Source organism: Daldinia loculata, assembly GCF_022478755.1.
Source record: "Daldinia loculata strain CBS 113971 unplaced genomic scaffold F4817scaffold_73, whole genome shotgun sequence".
Taxonomy (NCBI): Eukaryota; Fungi; Ascomycota; class Sordariomycetes; order Xylariales; family Hypoxylaceae; genus Daldinia; species Daldinia loculata.
Window position 1 is genome coordinate 66706 of NW_026054927.1, and position 15530 is coordinate 82235.

A 15530-nucleotide genomic window follows, 5' to 3' on the forward strand; every position below is an offset into this window, starting at 1 on the left:
AAACTGTAAGGGCAACCAAGGTTCCATCCATTGGCCCTAGCCTTTAACTCTCGGGTAATACTTGTGAAGCCGGTCACAAACATACATGTGCAACTCACGAGAGCATCGTGCCATTTTTTTTAGAGGTTTCGTAAGTTATGAAATATTTAAATATGATGTCAGCAGTCACAACGGAAATTATATAAATATATTCAACGCTGTCTTAGCAACGAAGCTATTGCCAACAGAATAACACGTCGACACTTTACTGGAAGTTTCACGACTCTAAATTCATATCTCATAGCCACTATTTGAAATGGTGTGTTCAAAACTCCCACAGAAACCTGCCGTCCAAATTCTATGTCTATGTCTGTATACCCGCCGATACGCATATCCCATCGATAGTCGGGTATAAAATACTTCAGGGAGCCTTGGAGGTATCCAGTCGAATACCATAAGAAGGACCCAAAAAGGACCGTGTTTCCTTCACACGTACTTAACTCGAATTGAGTGTTGATTTGATTTTGTTTTATAAGGCAGATACCCACCGTAACGATATTGTCACCCGCCTCTCATAAAAATCATATACGCAAACACCATCCTTCACCCTTGGCCAGGTTGTTGGTTGCCTATAACACTAGCTTGAATGTAGGATCACGATCATCGCCGAAGCCGCGGTATTTATCGTATTTGCCATTCGCCTTATCCCGGTTGATCTTCCAGCAGTACAGCACGTTGCAGAGGACCCTGGGACTTCGTTAGACGGCGATCTAGTTCATCGCGATGAGAGTAACCTACAAGAACCACCCAGCGCACAACACTCCCAGAATAATGGTATGGCCTTCATGATATGCCGGTCCTTGGGCCTTCGGATATATGAACACGGCGACGAATCCACCACAGTTCGCGATGGCAAGCTGTAGGGCGCTCGTCGTCGCTCGCTTATAGTGGCCAGCCGAGTTCTGCATTGTCTATCGTCAGCGCCAGAAAAACGCCAATACGGGTATAAACCGTTAATAGTATTGTGTTAAGAGAAAAGATGCTTATCTTGTGGAGTACTTCTGGGCGATACTTACGTTTGAGAGCCAACCGAGGACAGGCGGCACACTACTATATAAGCCAGTAGCCATGAGAAACGTCATGCCGTACTTGACTTTAACATTGTCCACGTTCGCAATCACGGCATACCCTATGATCGCCAGCGGCAATGAAAAGAGCATGACTATTCCTCTAACGCGGAAGCGGTCGGAAAGGAACGCAGTGATCACTATTTTATATAAGTTTGACGTTTAAAGCCCTAAGGGTACGTGTGGTAAACTCACCTGTAACCACGGAGGCTACCGCGTAGGGAATGACAGACCACAGTTGAGCTTCGTCTGCAGTATATCCCAAGCCCGTAATGATCGTCGGAAGCTAATATTTTTCTATTAGAATGGCTCTCTTGTAAACAAGAATACTGGCGGTTACTTACGAAGAGTCCAAAGCTATAAAGTCCACTAAGGATGCCGAAGTATGCAGCGGCTGTGAACCAGGTCTGCAAGCTGAAGACGCCGCGACCTACTTCGGACCAGGCGAACCTCTCAGTAGCCTCCCTAGAAATTCGTCAATATAATGCCGCACGAAACTAGTTAGTTTGAAATAGACGTACCTTTCGCGGTCGCCGCCATCGCCTTGGCTAGCAGCATTGAGACGACCGACGGCGAATTGACGCTCCTCTGCGCTGAGGAATTTCGCCGATCCAACGCCGTTAGGGAGGATGAAATACGCGGCAATTCCGACTAAGGCAGTCTTCAGAAGAGTTAATGTTGCCGATTTCCAATTACAGGACTGCTAACCACTCACGAATAAACCCTCAATCACGAAAATCCATCTCCACTTATTGAGACCGCCTCGAGTACCTATCTCAGCTATGCCGCGAGCCAGCAGTCCTAAGGTGTTGTTAGATAGGATCCTCGTGTACAACAATACACGATGAGGAATGAGACACATACCTCCAAAAGCACCCGATAAAGACGCGGCCGTATAAAAGATACCAATACGCAAGGCGAGTTCACCTCGCGTATAGACGGTAGACAAGTAAAGGACCTGCAGTATCTTATTAGTTACGATTTCCTTATGGAGAAGTCATCTCACTCACTATTCCTGGCAGCAAACCGCCTTCCGTCAATCTACATCGTTTAGAGTCAGCATTTTCCCATTTTAAGCGTCGGGCTATTTATATGTAATAAGAATTGCTCCAGCTAAGAAAATAACTGAAGCGCAGAGGAGCTTTGCTGGACCCTTCTTAAACATGAGGAATATAGGACTAACCCAAGCAGTGCACGAACACCCACGAAGCCGGCGAAATTCTGGACAAATCCAAGACACATGGCGGACACGCCCCAAAAGAAGGTCAGGCATGGCAACCATATCTGGGGTGTCAGCTTCTTGAGAATCAGATTACTCGGAATCTCGCTCAGAATATAGGTCGCATAGAAGACGGCAAGACCCTGGTCGTATTGGTGGTCCGTTATACCGAGGTCTACTTCAAGGTTGTAGAGCTTCGCATTTCCCACGTTGGTCCTGTCCAGGAACGAGCACAGAAACAGAACGGCGAGGATGGGCAAAATCCTAGTTAATCGCGGTTAGACGAAGGGACCTTATTGTACGCGTTTGAGCACCCTTCTTCCCCATTGCTGGAGAACGGAATTAATGCGAAAAGGGAGGGTATGACGGAACCTTGTGTCTAATTTCCATAGGATTTTGCGCGTTAGGTTCTTGTCTGTCGAACTGACATGCACCGAGCTCCCCTTCTCGAGCTCTTCCACCGTCGCCTTATTAGGCAGATCGCCATTGTCTGAAGACGACATCGTGTAGCTTCTCTTCTCTTTCCTTTTTCTTCCTTTCCAAGATACGACTCAGACGGGAAAAAATCGAAAAGCCAGAGGCAGAGGGAAGAAGAAGGTTGGGCGGTCTGTCCTTTGTTTAAAACACCGTATAACACCAAACCTTTAAAGCTTCGCGACCAACAGCTAAATACGGGACCAGGGCATTGGGAGAACAAGTTGGCAGGCCGACATGGGACACCAATTAGATTGCGGGGGACTTAGATTACTACTACATTAGTACACTTGGTGAGAGTTGGGGAGAAGCTAGGGGGTCCGACAGGGCATTGAATCCATTTCGGATTGGCGTGTGGGGTAAGCCTTTGTCTTGGTAGAGAGTAAGCCGATCATACTGGATAAGTCGCGACTCAAGAGATAGTACTAACACTAGCAGCGCGGAGGGACTGCGGGGGAGGTATTACGTGCGGAGTTTGATATACGGCCGACAGGGCTTTTGAAGCCATGGGGCTTGTTCTACCTCCCCCCTAGTCCCAGGTAAGTAGCAAGGTCTAAGTTATTCATTACTAGACAAATCTGCATGCCCAAAGTATAGTAAAGGCTTAAAAAGGCTGACCAAAGGTATGATTGCTCGGAACTACTGCACGATAAGCCCCGGGATGTGTGTATGTGTGTGTGTGTGGGATCGAAGGCAAGGGAGCGGTAGACAGTCGTTAACTTAGCCAATAGATTTGCCTAGCTAGATATCTCACAATCTCAGGGTCCTTATGGTATCTTTAACTTGGCCTCAACAGCCCTGTCGTGTGTGACATGTGCTGTCACATCGGGCACACACAATACCGGAGTATTAAAAATACCATGCTTCTAGGCTGCATCGTAGCGGACCTTCGAACACTGTTCTAGAAACTCATCATGCTTATAATGGTTGGAAATCTCCTAACCTAATTTCCTTAGTAAACAGAGTCGTATGTAAGATAATCATCGTTATTTTTAATCAACGTATCCTTGCAACCCTTCGTAGTACCTTATGCGAGAAGGGTCTTGGTAGGGTGTGATCAGTTCGTCTCTTATCTTAGAAACGTTGGGAAGACTAAGGCTATCATAATAGACAATGCGTTGAACCGATATTACCCAAATGCCCTCCTATTCCGTGCCCAACACCACCACATTGATGCTCCCTTTAATCCGTGAACGCCGAAACGCCATGCTGCCCAAACGATAGACATGGGACATGGAATTTGTACATCTAAGTGCTGAAAGTTGACCAGTCCATCCAGTCCAAGTCAGCGCTTTGGAACTGGAAATCCTCCCAAAACGCATTAAGCCCAATGTCGGTGCTGTGGATGGCCTCGTCTAGCTGGTTTTCGTTAGACATGGTAGAGAATAATAAATAGTCCGGTGGTAAACTTGACGATACCACCGGCATTTGTATCGCCCCTTGATGATTTGCCATGTGAGCGGCATTTAAATCAGTATAAATGGAGGCGTGCTTCGTCACGTCTCCGTTCAGCTCCGGTAAAGCCTGTGCTGCTTCTGAAGCCCGCGATGCGTACTTCAGTATCTGTCTCAACTGTCCGGCAAATAGACAAGAAAGACCTTTCCGTTGGATCGGGGTTGATCCTATTCTCTCTAGCACATCCGTAGTCTCTGCTATTAGAGCCCTGATGCTAGGTGCCAGACTCGAGCTTCGACCATCAGCAACCGTGCTGACTCTGAGGGCAAAGCACGCGGCGAAGGATATCATGATGGCGGTATTGTTGGGCATCGATCTAAGCTGCCCTTCACCTTGAACAGCCACTCGCAAGACATTCAGCGCAGACGAGAGACCAGCGGCACGGAAGAAATGGCGTGCCCCCACAGGCGCAGTGCCATGGTTAATCACAGAACTATATAGGGATAACCGTGTATGAGATGCGAGAATCTCAACGTACGGAGGCAACGAAAGTTCTGTATTGAAGTTAGCTAGCCAACCCGCACGTAATAGCTTGTCGGAGTTGAAAGACTGACGCTCGCGATCCCCTAATTGCAAAGGCCAAGTTTGATACCACCGATCGAAGAACAGGGTGATTTCATTTTTTACTCTAACGTAGCATCTCAGTAAGCACAACTCTTAACTATAAGGGTGAGAAAACATACCTATCAACAACAGATAATTCGCTGTTACCGTTGACATAACTGTCACATATTGATCTTACTTTTGAGATCAGATTTGCCTAGTACATAGTGTAAGTCTCCTATCGGTAGTTATGCAAGGGTGAATATTACCAAGTCTCTCCTCAGAACCGCCACCGAGACGATTGAGCCATCCCATCTATCAGCCAGGTCGCTTAGATGCCATTGATCGCAATTCTCTATAAGTGGCGACATTGGTAGGACATAATTCCTTCCTCTCGCGAGACAGACACTATAGTAAAGAAACGAGGTTAGCTAGTTGACTTGAAGCAGGGCCTTGGTGTTTCGTTACCCTCTTTCGAGAACAAATAGAGATAGCCAAGTCCTCTCCCTTCTTCTCAGAAGCCTGCGGCCCCTCGGAGAGTCTGGATCAATATCGCTAAAACCGTCTATGCCAAGCGCTTTTCGGCCGGATATGCAATCAGATGTAGCAATAGTGTCCCTCGGGCTCCGCGGCTCTGTGGATGGAGGTAGTATAACCTTGTTCAGGGACAAGTCCAAGGCGATCGTTAGGGCCATAGAAAGGTATGTCGAGGTTTCATCGTCGGCCCAATGCTCACCGGCCGAGATCCATGGTATATTGACCATAAACGCTAGAATAATCTCCACGGACTTGTAGCGTTTCGCCATGATAAGACTGGCGAGCTTTTGCCGATGATTTGAAAGCCTTTTATATAATGACTCCATGGACGGAGAGAAAAGTGCTGATGCGGCAGCTATCGAGGTCAACAGAAAAGCTGAACGACCTCGAACAAAGTCTACGGTGTGTATGACGGGGTCAATGCCCCAGCGCGTATGCGCGAGTTTTTCGTAGAAGCTGGAATAGCGTTAGTTTGATAATCTGAAGCTCTGTAGTTCCTAAGGGATCTGCTCATACTAAGAGAATAATGTTTCTGCCTCTGCGAGGGTAATGAGTCCCAATTCAATGGGGTCAAGGTCCTCGCCAACATCCAGTCGCGCTTGGAAACGACCGAAGAATTTCTGTAGATCATCGCCCTCCCCAGCCACACCACGATTAGTTGTTGATTTAGAGAGTAGTCGTCCTGCTCCGGTCCCTTGCATCTGTGGTGTTATGGATGATAGGAGCTCAGACGTCCGGGCGAGCAGTTGCAACGGGTTCTCGGCGTCGTCCAGACTTAGCTGGTCTTCCTCAACCTTAGTGTGCACTGCCGAGTCGTCACGCGAACAAGTTTGGGATGGTGATGTTCCTAATGAAGTCGATGTCTGCTGGGGAGACACAGACGCTTGATCGTGCTCCATACCATTCTGGGACGATATACGCCGGGAGAATGCATTGTCACTACCTAAAATCTCTCGGCTCCTCTCGAGCAGAAATCGTAATTCGGTAGCTTGATCAGCTGTCTGTATCTGATCCAAAGCGCCAGAGCTAGACCTTCTTAAGGCCTGCTCAATCTGAAAGACGGCCTTTTCTAGCCCCGAATGCTTGCTATCGGAGCTATTAGCCAGGCTGTGCCATACAAATCCACGGAAATACGAATAGCTGCGACTCACTTCTTAACCCCCTTATGTCGACCTACGTGAAAGAGCGGCGCGGAACATTGAATTGAGCGCTGAGTGCATCTCGTACAGGTTGAGGACCCGCTAGGCCGGACACATTTGAGCTTGGATTTCTTACAGTTGAAGCAGGCGGCAAGGCGCTCCTCTTCTCTTGTATCAGTATCTGATTTCGGCGCCATTCGATGATCCGACATGGGGACACGGCAGACAAGAGGAGGCCATAGAAGTTGCGGAGGTATGACAAGATGAAAGACTGGGCGCGTCTAACACCACCTACTAATACCAAGTGAATTTAATCTCCGGGAGTTTGTCGTGGAATCGTGAAATCGTGGCGTCTTTTTGGAGGGTCCAAAGGTTGTTGGGTCGGCAGAAGTTGTCTTGGGGCCCCGCACCTTGTTTAGTTCTTGTCAGGGGTCAAGAGTCAAGGATATGATATGATACCTTTAGGTAGGTAGTGTATGTATTGGTGTATGTAGTTATTAACTTTTAAGAACTCGAGTGTTCCCTTATTGATGGATATTGTATCACGTGATAGTAATTGGCTCTATGAAAATTGTCTCTTATAAGTTCTCTTGCCGGCTTCTCTTACGCGCTCTCTCTTTTTTCTTTATTTAATAGATATCCCGCAGTCGGGAAAGCTTGGAAGGAAATGCACGCTTTATGGGAACAACCCGGAACAGAGACAGCAAAGATACGCTGCCATCACCACACCACCACACCACCACCACATCCTCTCAATTCACTTACATCACTTATATCACAACCTCGATCCGTTGGACTTTTTAGAATTACTAAGTCCTGCAAGGACCACTAGACTTTTCTAGGCAATGCTACCATTCTACCGAGTCTCGCAGATCGATTGGCCTCATGGTCGATCGAAGTTAGTCAGGGTTCCTGTAATCGCACCTCGCTTGACTGCTTACTTGACACATTCCTCATCTGGCCTTACGGTTCATACATGGTCGAATACATGCCCTTTTAACTAAACTAATGTATGTAATACAGCTGCGAATCCGGGGCTGAGCTACCACATCTAAGTGGCCAGAACATGCATCCATTGCAGCTGATAAGGATACTTGATCTTCTACCTTATGCAGTAATAGTAATACTACCTACCTCTCTTACCACACATCGAAAGGCGAATCAGCGGCCGTCGGCTCGATTGCGTATGTCAATCTCCTAACTTGCATTACTAGACAAGCGCCACGCAGCTTATATGCCTTCTTTTTTTTCTTTTTCTCTTTCTTTCGATACTTAGGGCAACTCAGTATAGGCTAGAGCCACGTGCGCTGGAAACTGCAATAATTGAAGCCTGCAAGTTATCAGCTACCTATCGCGGTAACCAAGTCCGTGAACACCATCCCGTGTTTAATCGAAGGGTCGAATTATCTCATAACTGGTGAGGTGTGTGACACTACATAGTAGATAATTTCTCTAGTTTCCTCGCCTTCTTCAATCAGTCTTTGTTTATTATTTGTTGACGTAACAGGGTTCGAATGACCCTTATACGCGAAGACTCAACCTGTAAATGCTATTATTTGCATCAATTGAAAGCACATTTCTTAGTTCCGCTAGGCAGGATTCGAAATAATGTAATTATTTTTAATTCGACATTATACATATAGCGATGCACAGTTCTTAGTTGATATACTGCCCGTCGATAGATACCTACATTACTACTGCTATGCTCATAAGACTTGGGGTATCGTCGCAAATGATGCATCCGGGATCCGCATTATAGGAGACGAGAGCTATGTATGTCCAGTCAAATCTAACCCAGATTACAATTACAGCAAAAATAGAACTCACGACTTGTCTATCAAATTGATTCAAAATGGGAACGCTTTTATATTTACTATAACACTCAACCTCATGTCATCTTCGAAACGAATTCATATTCGGAAACAAGCCGTCGGGCTAAATATCGATCCGTCGGGGTTAATATTTCCATACGGCGTCCGCGGGATTAATGCACGGCTAGTGTTGATGTGCACTAAGTCCGCTTACACCCATATACCCATCTGCTTTAATCATGTCTAAGCCTGCTAGCGTCAGCTCTAAACTGCCTTCGTAGGGCTGAAATCATAAAATCCAGAGTCTAGATGGATAGGTAGCCATGGGTGGGCATGGTCAAATTTATTAGATTTTTTTTATAAGTAAAGCCGGAGCCTTCGTAGAAATTCCCAGCGTGGGAATCAATTATCAGTTACCGTCATTGTAAGGATCAAATACGTGCCCCCTATATTATACGACAGCAACAGAATATCGTTAATATAGGATTCTAACATATTGACTTCATCGTGTCTAATCCCCATATTTTTCTTCCTTGCCATACCTATTCCTAGTACTCGACCACCATGCATCTAATACTTACCGGAGCCACTGGCCTGGTAGGCTCCGGCGTTCTCGATGCCATGATCAAAATGAAGGACGTCAGCAAGATCTCTATTCTCAGCCGCCGGCCTGTCAAGATGGTTGAGGACGTTAAGGACCCTCGGGTTCATGTTATTCTCCACAAGGACTTCGAGAAGTATGATTCTGAGCTACTCTCTCAGCTCAAGGGAGCTTCAGGTTGCGTATGGGCCCTAGGTATCAGTCAGACACAAGTCAGCCCCGAGTTAGTTACCCAAGACAATATCCTTACTGCCATTTTTATTCCATTAACAAATCCTCCTAGGGAATATGTGAAGATCACCAAGGACTACACTTTAGCGGCATCGGAAGCCTTTCAGAAACTGGGCTCCGAAGAGGAACCTTTTAATTTCGTTTACGTCTCAGGGACGGGTGCAACAACACAGCCGGGCCGGTTCTCTGCTATATTTGCCCGGGTTAAGGGCGAGACTGAATTAGCGCTGGCTGAGATGCGCAGAGCAAACCCATCTTTTCATGCAAGCTCAATCCGCCCAGCATTTATCGATGCCGCCAGTCACGATGCTATCAAGCCCTATATTCCAGTCAAGACGCCCCTATACAAGGCTGCTTATGCACTTTTAGGGCCACCGATGAGGTATGGCGCCAGGTCGTACTGGAGCCCTACGCAGGACCTAGGACGCTTCTTGACAGAAATGGCCATGGGACGATATAAGGATCAGTTCAAGGCAAAGGATATACAGATGGAAGGTGAATTCCCGATTCTAGAGAATTCGGCGTTCAGGCGATTATCAGGCCTCAGCTGTTAGTAAGAGAACACTGAATTTCATTTCAGCTTTTGACAGTGGGATGTTCAAGTATGTAAGGGGATCATATTAGTACTACTACCTTATAGATAGCCCGCGGGTAGATGTCCTTTCTTAAATTGTACGACTACGGAAGTTAAGCTGGGCGACCAGCTCTAGTGTTTTTTTAATAATTTCCTTTTGCCGTACCAAGGCGATTAATCAAATATTCTTCTGAACATGCTCGACTTAGCTGCCTCGGAAACTTAATGTGTTTAATATTCAAACCGCCATCTCGGATCTGAATCTCCCTGCCAATCAGCTACTTCCCCTACGTGTTTTATTTCTTCTGTTATTCCCTCACGCCTCTTATTTTCTTTCTTTAACCTTACCGCCAAAATTGTCACAACAACCGCATTAGCGACGAGGTACCCAAGGGCAACAGAGTGGCCCACGATGAATCTAGGTCCGTCCGTAGAACGGTACAGTTGTGTACCCAGTACGGCACCGAGGTTACCGATGCTAATTTGCATAGCGTTCGCAATCGCTCGCTTCGTCTGACCGGACACGTTGATAGCAGGCCAAGACAACACCAGGGCACTTGCCGGATATATACCTCCTGCAGCGAAGAACACGCCGACGTAGCTAACTCCGGGTCTGGCAACCGGATCACTGTTTCCTAGCAGGATAGAGTAACCAATAACAGCGAAGATAGCAGAGCCACCAATAAAGATTGCTCTTTGGCCAAGTCGCTCGGAGAGAATGGCTACAGAGGCTGTGGTTATAAATGCAAACGCATACGGTGGGACGGTGAGCAACTGGGCTGTTGCCGCCGTGTATCCAAGATTGGATATAATGGTTGGCTATAAGATAATTAGCTGCTGCCCTGATACTACTAAAGCCGAGGTATTTCATACCAAGAATAGAGACAGCGTATAGAGAGGTAAGCTCATTGTATGAAATCCCAATCCGTAGAGCCAGCAGCTTGGGTCTTTCAGTGCTTCTACTACAGCTCCCCAATTAAAGCGCTCGTCGTGCGTAGAATCGCTGTCTGCCGCCAACCGCTGGTGGATAAATTTCCGTTCGTCTTCGGTTAGGAACTTCGATGTGTCTGGGTAGTTGTGAATAAACCCATACGCCGCAGCTGCCACGACGACCGTGAGAATGCCTTCCTAATACAGTATCTCAAGTTAGAAACTCTCACAGTATTTAACTACGAGTGTCGGTATCACGAACCAAGATAAAAATCCAGCGCCACCCGTTCTCCCAGACAATACCTCTCATTCTTCCGATTCCCTATGTCCGAGTTAGCCACCGAATCCTTCTGAGTTCTGGTAAAGAATATACAAACATAAGCCAAGATACCGCCAAATGCGCCAGCTAGAGATGCGGCGCTAAAGAAGAGGGATATGCGATATTGCCGCTCTCGTCTCTTGTACCACATAGAGAAGTAGAATACTACTCCTGGAAATAAACCACTTTCCGCCTATTTCATGTGAGTATTCTTGCACGACTTTAGGATAAGCTTTATGTTCTTGGGGTAGAACGACCAGACGGCCAAACGAATAAAGCAATAAGAAATATCGTTACATACTGTTAATAGGTTAGTTGTTGTCGAAAGCAACGGTGGTATCACGGGAGGTGATGATGATAATCTTATAAGATTTCTTACTACTTACCAACACCAAGGAAGAATCTACTCAGGAGGAAACCTGCTAGATTATGGACTATGCCCATCAGAGTTGCCACGATGCCCCATACTATTGTTAACGTCGGCAGCCAAATCCTGGGCGTTGTGCGCTTGAGGATAATGTTGCAAGGGATCTATCCCCTGATTAATATCCCGCCGCTCGAATCATTACATTTATCGAATGTCTCACCTCAAACAGCACATATCCCACAAAGTACAGAGTTAGACCTGTAAGATACTGATTCCCAGCTATATGAAAGGTTAGCGGCAAGCTGACTACCAGTTTGCTATGAATGCCTACTTATGTGAACGTCGTCAAGTAGACCCTCAATACGAGCATTGCCAACTACATAGCATTCAAATTAGCGAACATGATATCCAGAGCAGAGATCGCGAAGAGAAACGCCTAAGCCATACCGTTGCTTCGGTCAAGGAAAGACAATAAATACAATATCCCAACCGCAGGTAAGAGTCGCAGGTCCAATTTTCTTAACAGCGCGCGCTCGTTGATTCCTGAAACGGTGATCTCAGAGTCAGAGGCACCAGAGCCGCCTCCTGGAGCGTCGTCCACAGTCTTCTCGGCCATTTTGCACAAGCACAACCGTACCGGAAAACTTGAAGAGATGATGACTAGTAGTCTTTTTAATGTAGTCGAGACAGGCAGAGGCGAGGAAAGTTTCTCTAGTCTGGCCTGTCTGAAGTGCGCAATTCAGCTACTTCAAAGACTAACTTGCAAGCATATCGATGACGAGACCCACGACCCTAGTCCATGGCATCATAATAGCAATAACTGACTTAAGATATCTATAGACGATGCAGGTTGCTTTTAGAGATGTTAAGCCGAGTCTGCAACGCTGCTAAGCTTCGTGATTGGTGAGAGCTCTGAACGTGGTGGATCACGACATATCGACCCGGTCTGACGTGACAAATTTCGTACCTATCCGGCACCTCATATCATTAATATCCACTGTAGTTTAACAGGATTGATTGAAGATCAGGAACATTAACTAGTTAGGGTTTAGGTAGTTTTGATACTGGCTTTCAGTTACACTCGAGAAATCTCCAAAGAGTTTCTAATACCGTTGGCACATTGTAGCTGTACGAGTTTAAGTAAGAATGGCTTATTTGCTCATTGAGTCTATTGCAAAAAGGATATGATATAGCGAAGTAATTCTAGTTCAACTTTTATATGTGTCTACGTAGAATTGCCTAAATCGTGTTGGTAAGTCTTAGTTTGTAGTTGACGGGATGTTATACTTGGGTAAAATGTAACTTAACTAACCTTAACGAAGACTGTCTGCTTGACAGATATCTTTATATATTTCCTTCAATGAAACCTATTCTCGATACATTACTGTGATGTAATTTAAAGAAACTACTTCAATATTCTATTCAGCTAGCGACTACTTTGACTTCCAAACCTCTTAGGTATATTATAAGTAGTGGTCTTTAACTGGTATATTTGAAAGATGTGACTTCATGAGATATATAATAGCCTTTTATTGTTTTGTATAGCCCCTAGGAATACATAGATATCTGGAAGGTAGCTGATACGAAGGGGATACATGTATCCACCGTTTCGTTTCTCTAAAGTAAAACGAGAACACATAATGAATTCCTATTCGGCCATCTTGAATAAGGTATGCATAGTGTTGTGGGGAATATGTAGGTACCTAAGGTTCGGGTTCCCGAAACTCGGTGCTGTGCCTTTTTGACCCCTCAGAATAGCGTCAAAAAAGTGCCGATTTTACAAGTACTAACATACCAAAATGCTCATTTTCTTATCCACCTAACTTAGCGAAATCTTCGAGCATATTTTTATAACTTATATTAGAATAAAATTTAGAGTCTATTTTATCTTAGTATTATTTTTGGTATTTTTTCTGCTCTATATATCTTAAGAGAACCTTTTACAAAGGTATTCCCTTTGTTAGGCACTTATTTTGACTCCATTCTACCCCTCTACAACACCCAGCATCCTGCTCCCGCACTGCATGAAGGGCGTAGGCGCATTGATATTGGTGGTATTTACCTACCTTATGTATAAATTCCAACAAGTATTATTGAATAGAATCCACTCTGACAACCAGTCTGTATCAATCTTGTATCGTACTAAGCTTTCTCCTCGATCTAACGTTCCACGATGGCACCGGCATCTTGCAAAGTTCGACATGCTCGCCGAGATGGTATGCTAAATAGTACTTGATCCAAATACATCGCGAAGGAAAAAAGCTGATTGTATGACCTCTGGTAGATGTACCGATAATTCTCCAACAGATTCGTGAGTTGGCTGACTACGAGCATGAACTCGATTCTGTTGAAGCAACCGAGGCCACGCTTCTTTCTACCATAGCCTTCGCCCCCGATAATGTTGAATCAACTTCCACTGCCCCCAATACTGAGTCCACATCGCCTTCGAGACCGGCGCGATGCCTCCTTCTATTCAACGAAGAAGATAAACCGGCTGGCATGGCGCTGTACTTTTATAACTATAGCACATGGCGATCAAAAGCAGGTATCTACCTTGAGGACTTGTTTGTTCGGCCGACGGACCGGAAAAAGGGCTACGGGAAGAAGCTGCTTGTCGAGTTGGCTAAGGAGGTCGTAGCAACAAATGGCGGTAGGCTTGAGTGGAGCGTGCTGAAGTGGAACGAGCCGAGTATTCAATTCTACGAATCCATTGGAGCTAAGAAGATGGACGATTGGGTAGGGATGCGAGTCGATCGCGAGGGCTTAACTAAGTTAGCTGGCCTGTTAGACTGAGCAATCTGGCTAGGAAAAATACATCCGTCCCATGACCTACTTTTCAATAGTACCGTAGGGACTATATAGGTACGCCGGCTTTATTGATACCTTGAAAGAACTGGAGATCCTTTTTTCTGGGACGGGGAACTGGCTGCTCGCTATTACCCCAGGTGACAGACCATTTGCCCGACCGGGGATTCTTCTCTGCAATGGGTGATGCTTGCCAGACACCAATATATAAACTGCGACGTAGTCTCCTTCGACCTAATACTCGGACGCCAATGGGCCGCCCATGCCCTCGGGGATCCTCATCTTCACGTCCGCTAAGACTCTTCATCTTCCGCGAGTTTCCTCGTTCTAAAGATCGTATTGGTTTCGTCACAAAGTCTGTCCAGGTTGACTCTGGGGGGGCTTGACTAGTTGAAAGCGGCTGCGCGACTTGTCTCCTTGGGGGCATCTTATAATACCGAGCGTCGGCTTCACCTCTTGCAATAGTACCTAACTGATCCCATTCTCCTCGGGGTAGCGGGGGTAGCAACTGGCGGAGAATCGTTATCCAATGTTTCTTTAGCTTGTTCCTTGCTAACTTCGCGGTGAGCGGGCGACCAAAACAATTTTCTTTCGGAATGACGTGCTTTGGGTCGACAGTTCGGCGCATATTAAAAGGCAAGTTTTTGCCTGGATGTTGGCTTTGTGAAGTGGCGATGGCCATAACCTTTTCTACAGACCAGTTATCTAACCAGTCGGGCTCTCGCGACTTGCCATCGGGTAGTGTGATTCTCTCTTCTAGTTCATCAGAGTTGCTTGGAGGGCTACTGGATAGTTCGGTCCTGCCTAGAATACGGCGTCGCTTGCCAATCCTGCCTGTTGCTAGACGACATAGGCGCAACATCCGGTTGACATGGCCGGTGTTTGCGGAACGAAGGTATCGAAGATAGTGATGAGCATCTTTGATATGGGGTTTGGGGTCTGTCTTTTGAAGACAATCGCGAAAGCGGGCTTGAATGCGGTCCGTTACCCAGGGTCGACAGAGGAGAGGAAGGTATGTGGCTTCTCGAAGTAGGTGTCGATAGAGATGTAGGGGAGTGTTTGGGTGGGGGATCTGTAGAGGCATCGCGGTAGAAAAGTTGACGAGATGGACGGAATTAGAATTAGGTACCTTAGATACATACAATATTCATTCAATGGGACATTCAATTGAACATTGAAGAGAATAATGTTAGGTAAGCTCAATCATACATGTACTTATGTAATATAATGGAGATGTGAGCTACATACATGTACATAATTGTACATACATCCGTAGGTACCTAAGGTACCTATGTACATGATGCTGTACGTAATCCGTGCTAGATTCCTCAGAAAAACCCCACCTTCTATGTACACCTTCGCTTCTACCCTAGGTACATTTCGCTTCTACCCTCACTTTAATTATGTCAAGAGGCGGTC

At 46.1% G+C, this 15530-nt stretch overlaps 6 protein-coding genes across 6 annotated transcripts; 2 read left to right on the forward strand and 4 right to left on the reverse strand.

Annotated features, from left to right (window-relative positions):
* Positions 1-70: 70 nt before the first annotated feature.
* F4817DRAFT_350928 (MFS general substrate transporter) lies at positions 71-3547 on the reverse strand. Its single transcript, XM_049305008.1, has 12 exons — positions 3230-3547; positions 2698-3170; positions 2290-2589; positions 2117-2147; positions 1971-2064; positions 1822-1907; positions 1628-1767; positions 1451-1571; positions 1302-1392; positions 1056-1246; positions 778-941; positions 71-726 (listed from the first exon to the last, which is right to left on the reverse strand). The coding sequence occupies exons 2-12, from the start codon at positions 2826-2828 to the stop codon at positions 609-611; spliced, it is 1467 nt and encodes a 488-aa protein (XP_049154832.1). The 5' UTR covers positions 2829-3170; positions 3230-3547; the 3' UTR covers positions 71-608.
* Positions 3548-3640: 93 nt separating this feature from the next.
* Positions 3641-6912, reverse strand: F4817DRAFT_270115 (uncharacterized protein). Its single transcript, XM_049299408.1, has 6 exons — positions 6486-6912; positions 5851-6420; positions 5266-5790; positions 5067-5205; positions 4938-5014; positions 3641-4882 (listed from the first exon to the last, which is right to left on the reverse strand). The coding sequence occupies exons 1-6, from the start codon at positions 6683-6685 to the stop codon at positions 4048-4050; spliced, it is 2346 nt and encodes a 781-aa protein (XP_049154833.1). The 5' UTR covers positions 6686-6912; the 3' UTR covers positions 3641-4047.
* Positions 6913-8339: 1427 nt separating this feature from the next.
* On the forward strand, positions 8340-9796 carry F4817DRAFT_270161 (putative nucleoside-diphosphate-sugar epimerase). Its single transcript, XM_049299409.1, has 2 exons — positions 8340-9108; positions 9169-9796. Exons 1-2 carry the CDS (start codon positions 8849-8851, stop codon positions 9668-9670), a joined length of 762 nt encoding a protein of 253 aa, XP_049154834.1. The 5' UTR covers positions 8340-8848; the 3' UTR covers positions 9671-9796.
* Positions 9797-9921: 125 nt separating this feature from the next.
* Positions 9922-12547, reverse strand: F4817DRAFT_368777 (MFS general substrate transporter; the record flags this gene model as incomplete). The annotated part of the gene is made up of 8 exons (XM_049307276.1): positions 11754-12547; positions 11638-11682; positions 11527-11585; positions 11330-11470; positions 10998-11132; positions 10883-10942; positions 10564-10818; positions 9922-10509 (listed from the first exon to the last, which is right to left on the reverse strand). The coding sequence occupies exons 1-8, from the start codon at positions 11920-11922 to the stop codon at positions 9922-9924; spliced, it is 1452 nt and encodes a 483-aa protein (XP_049154835.1). The 5' UTR covers positions 11923-12547.
* Positions 12548-13085: 538 nt separating this feature from the next.
* On the forward strand, positions 13086-14130 carry F4817DRAFT_270182 (N-acetyltransferase). Its single transcript, XM_049299410.1, has 2 exons — positions 13086-13522; positions 13591-14130. The coding sequence occupies exons 1-2, from the start codon at positions 13480-13482 to the stop codon at positions 14097-14099; spliced, it is 552 nt and encodes a 183-aa protein (XP_049154836.1). The 5' UTR covers positions 13086-13479; the 3' UTR covers positions 14100-14130.
* F4817DRAFT_270209 (uncharacterized protein) lies at positions 13958-15299 on the reverse strand. Its single transcript, XM_049299411.1, has 2 exons — positions 14122-15299; positions 13958-14068 (listed from the first exon to the last, which is right to left on the reverse strand). The coding sequence occupies exon 1, from the start codon at positions 15193-15195 to the stop codon at positions 14161-14163; it is 1035 nt and encodes a 344-aa protein (XP_049154837.1). The 5' UTR covers positions 15196-15299; the 3' UTR covers positions 13958-14068; positions 14122-14160.
* Between the last annotated feature and the right edge of the window lie 231 nt (positions 15300-15530).

Coding starts and splice junctions, on each gene's coding strand:
- F4817DRAFT_350928 (XM_049305008.1), bottom strand. CDS start 2,828: ATGTCGTCTTCAGACAATGGCGATCTGCCTAATAAGGCGACGGTGGAA. Junction 2,590..2,697: donor CTATGGAAATTAGACACAAG/GTTCCGTCATAC, acceptor GCGATTAACTAG/GATTTTGCCCATCCTCGCCG. Junction 942..1,055: donor TCCTCGGTTGGCTCTCAAAC/GTAAGTATCGCC, acceptor TAGACAATGCAG/AACTCGGCTGGCCACTATAA.
- F4817DRAFT_270115 (XM_049299408.1), bottom strand. CDS start 6,685: ATGTCGGATCATCGAATGGCGCCGAAATCAGATACTGATACAAGAGAA. Junction 6,421..6,485: donor CGACATAAGGGGGTTAAGAA/GTGAGTCGCAGC, acceptor TAGCTCCGATAG/CAAGCATTCGGGGCTAGAAA. Junction 5,791..5,850: donor GCAGAAACATTATTCTCTTA/GTATGAGCAGAT, acceptor ACGCTATTCCAG/CTTCTACGAAAAACTCGCGC.
- F4817DRAFT_270161 (XM_049299409.1), top strand. CDS start 8,849: ATGCATCTAATACTTACCGGAGCCACTGGCCTGGTAGGCTCCGGCGTT. Junction 9,109..9,168: donor CAGACACAAGTCAGCCCCGA/GTTAGTTACCCA, acceptor AAATCCTCCTAG/GGAATATGTGAAGATCACCA.
- F4817DRAFT_270182 (XM_049299410.1), top strand. CDS start 13,480: ATGGCACCGGCATCTTGCAAAGTTCGACATGCTCGCCGAGATG. Junction 13,523..13,590: donor TCGACATGCTCGCCGAGATG/GTATGCTAAATA, acceptor GACCTCTGGTAG/ATGTACCGATAATTCTCCAA.
- F4817DRAFT_270209 (XM_049299411.1), bottom strand. CDS start 15,195: ATGCCTCTACAGATCCCCCACCCAAACACTCCCCTACATCTCTATCGA.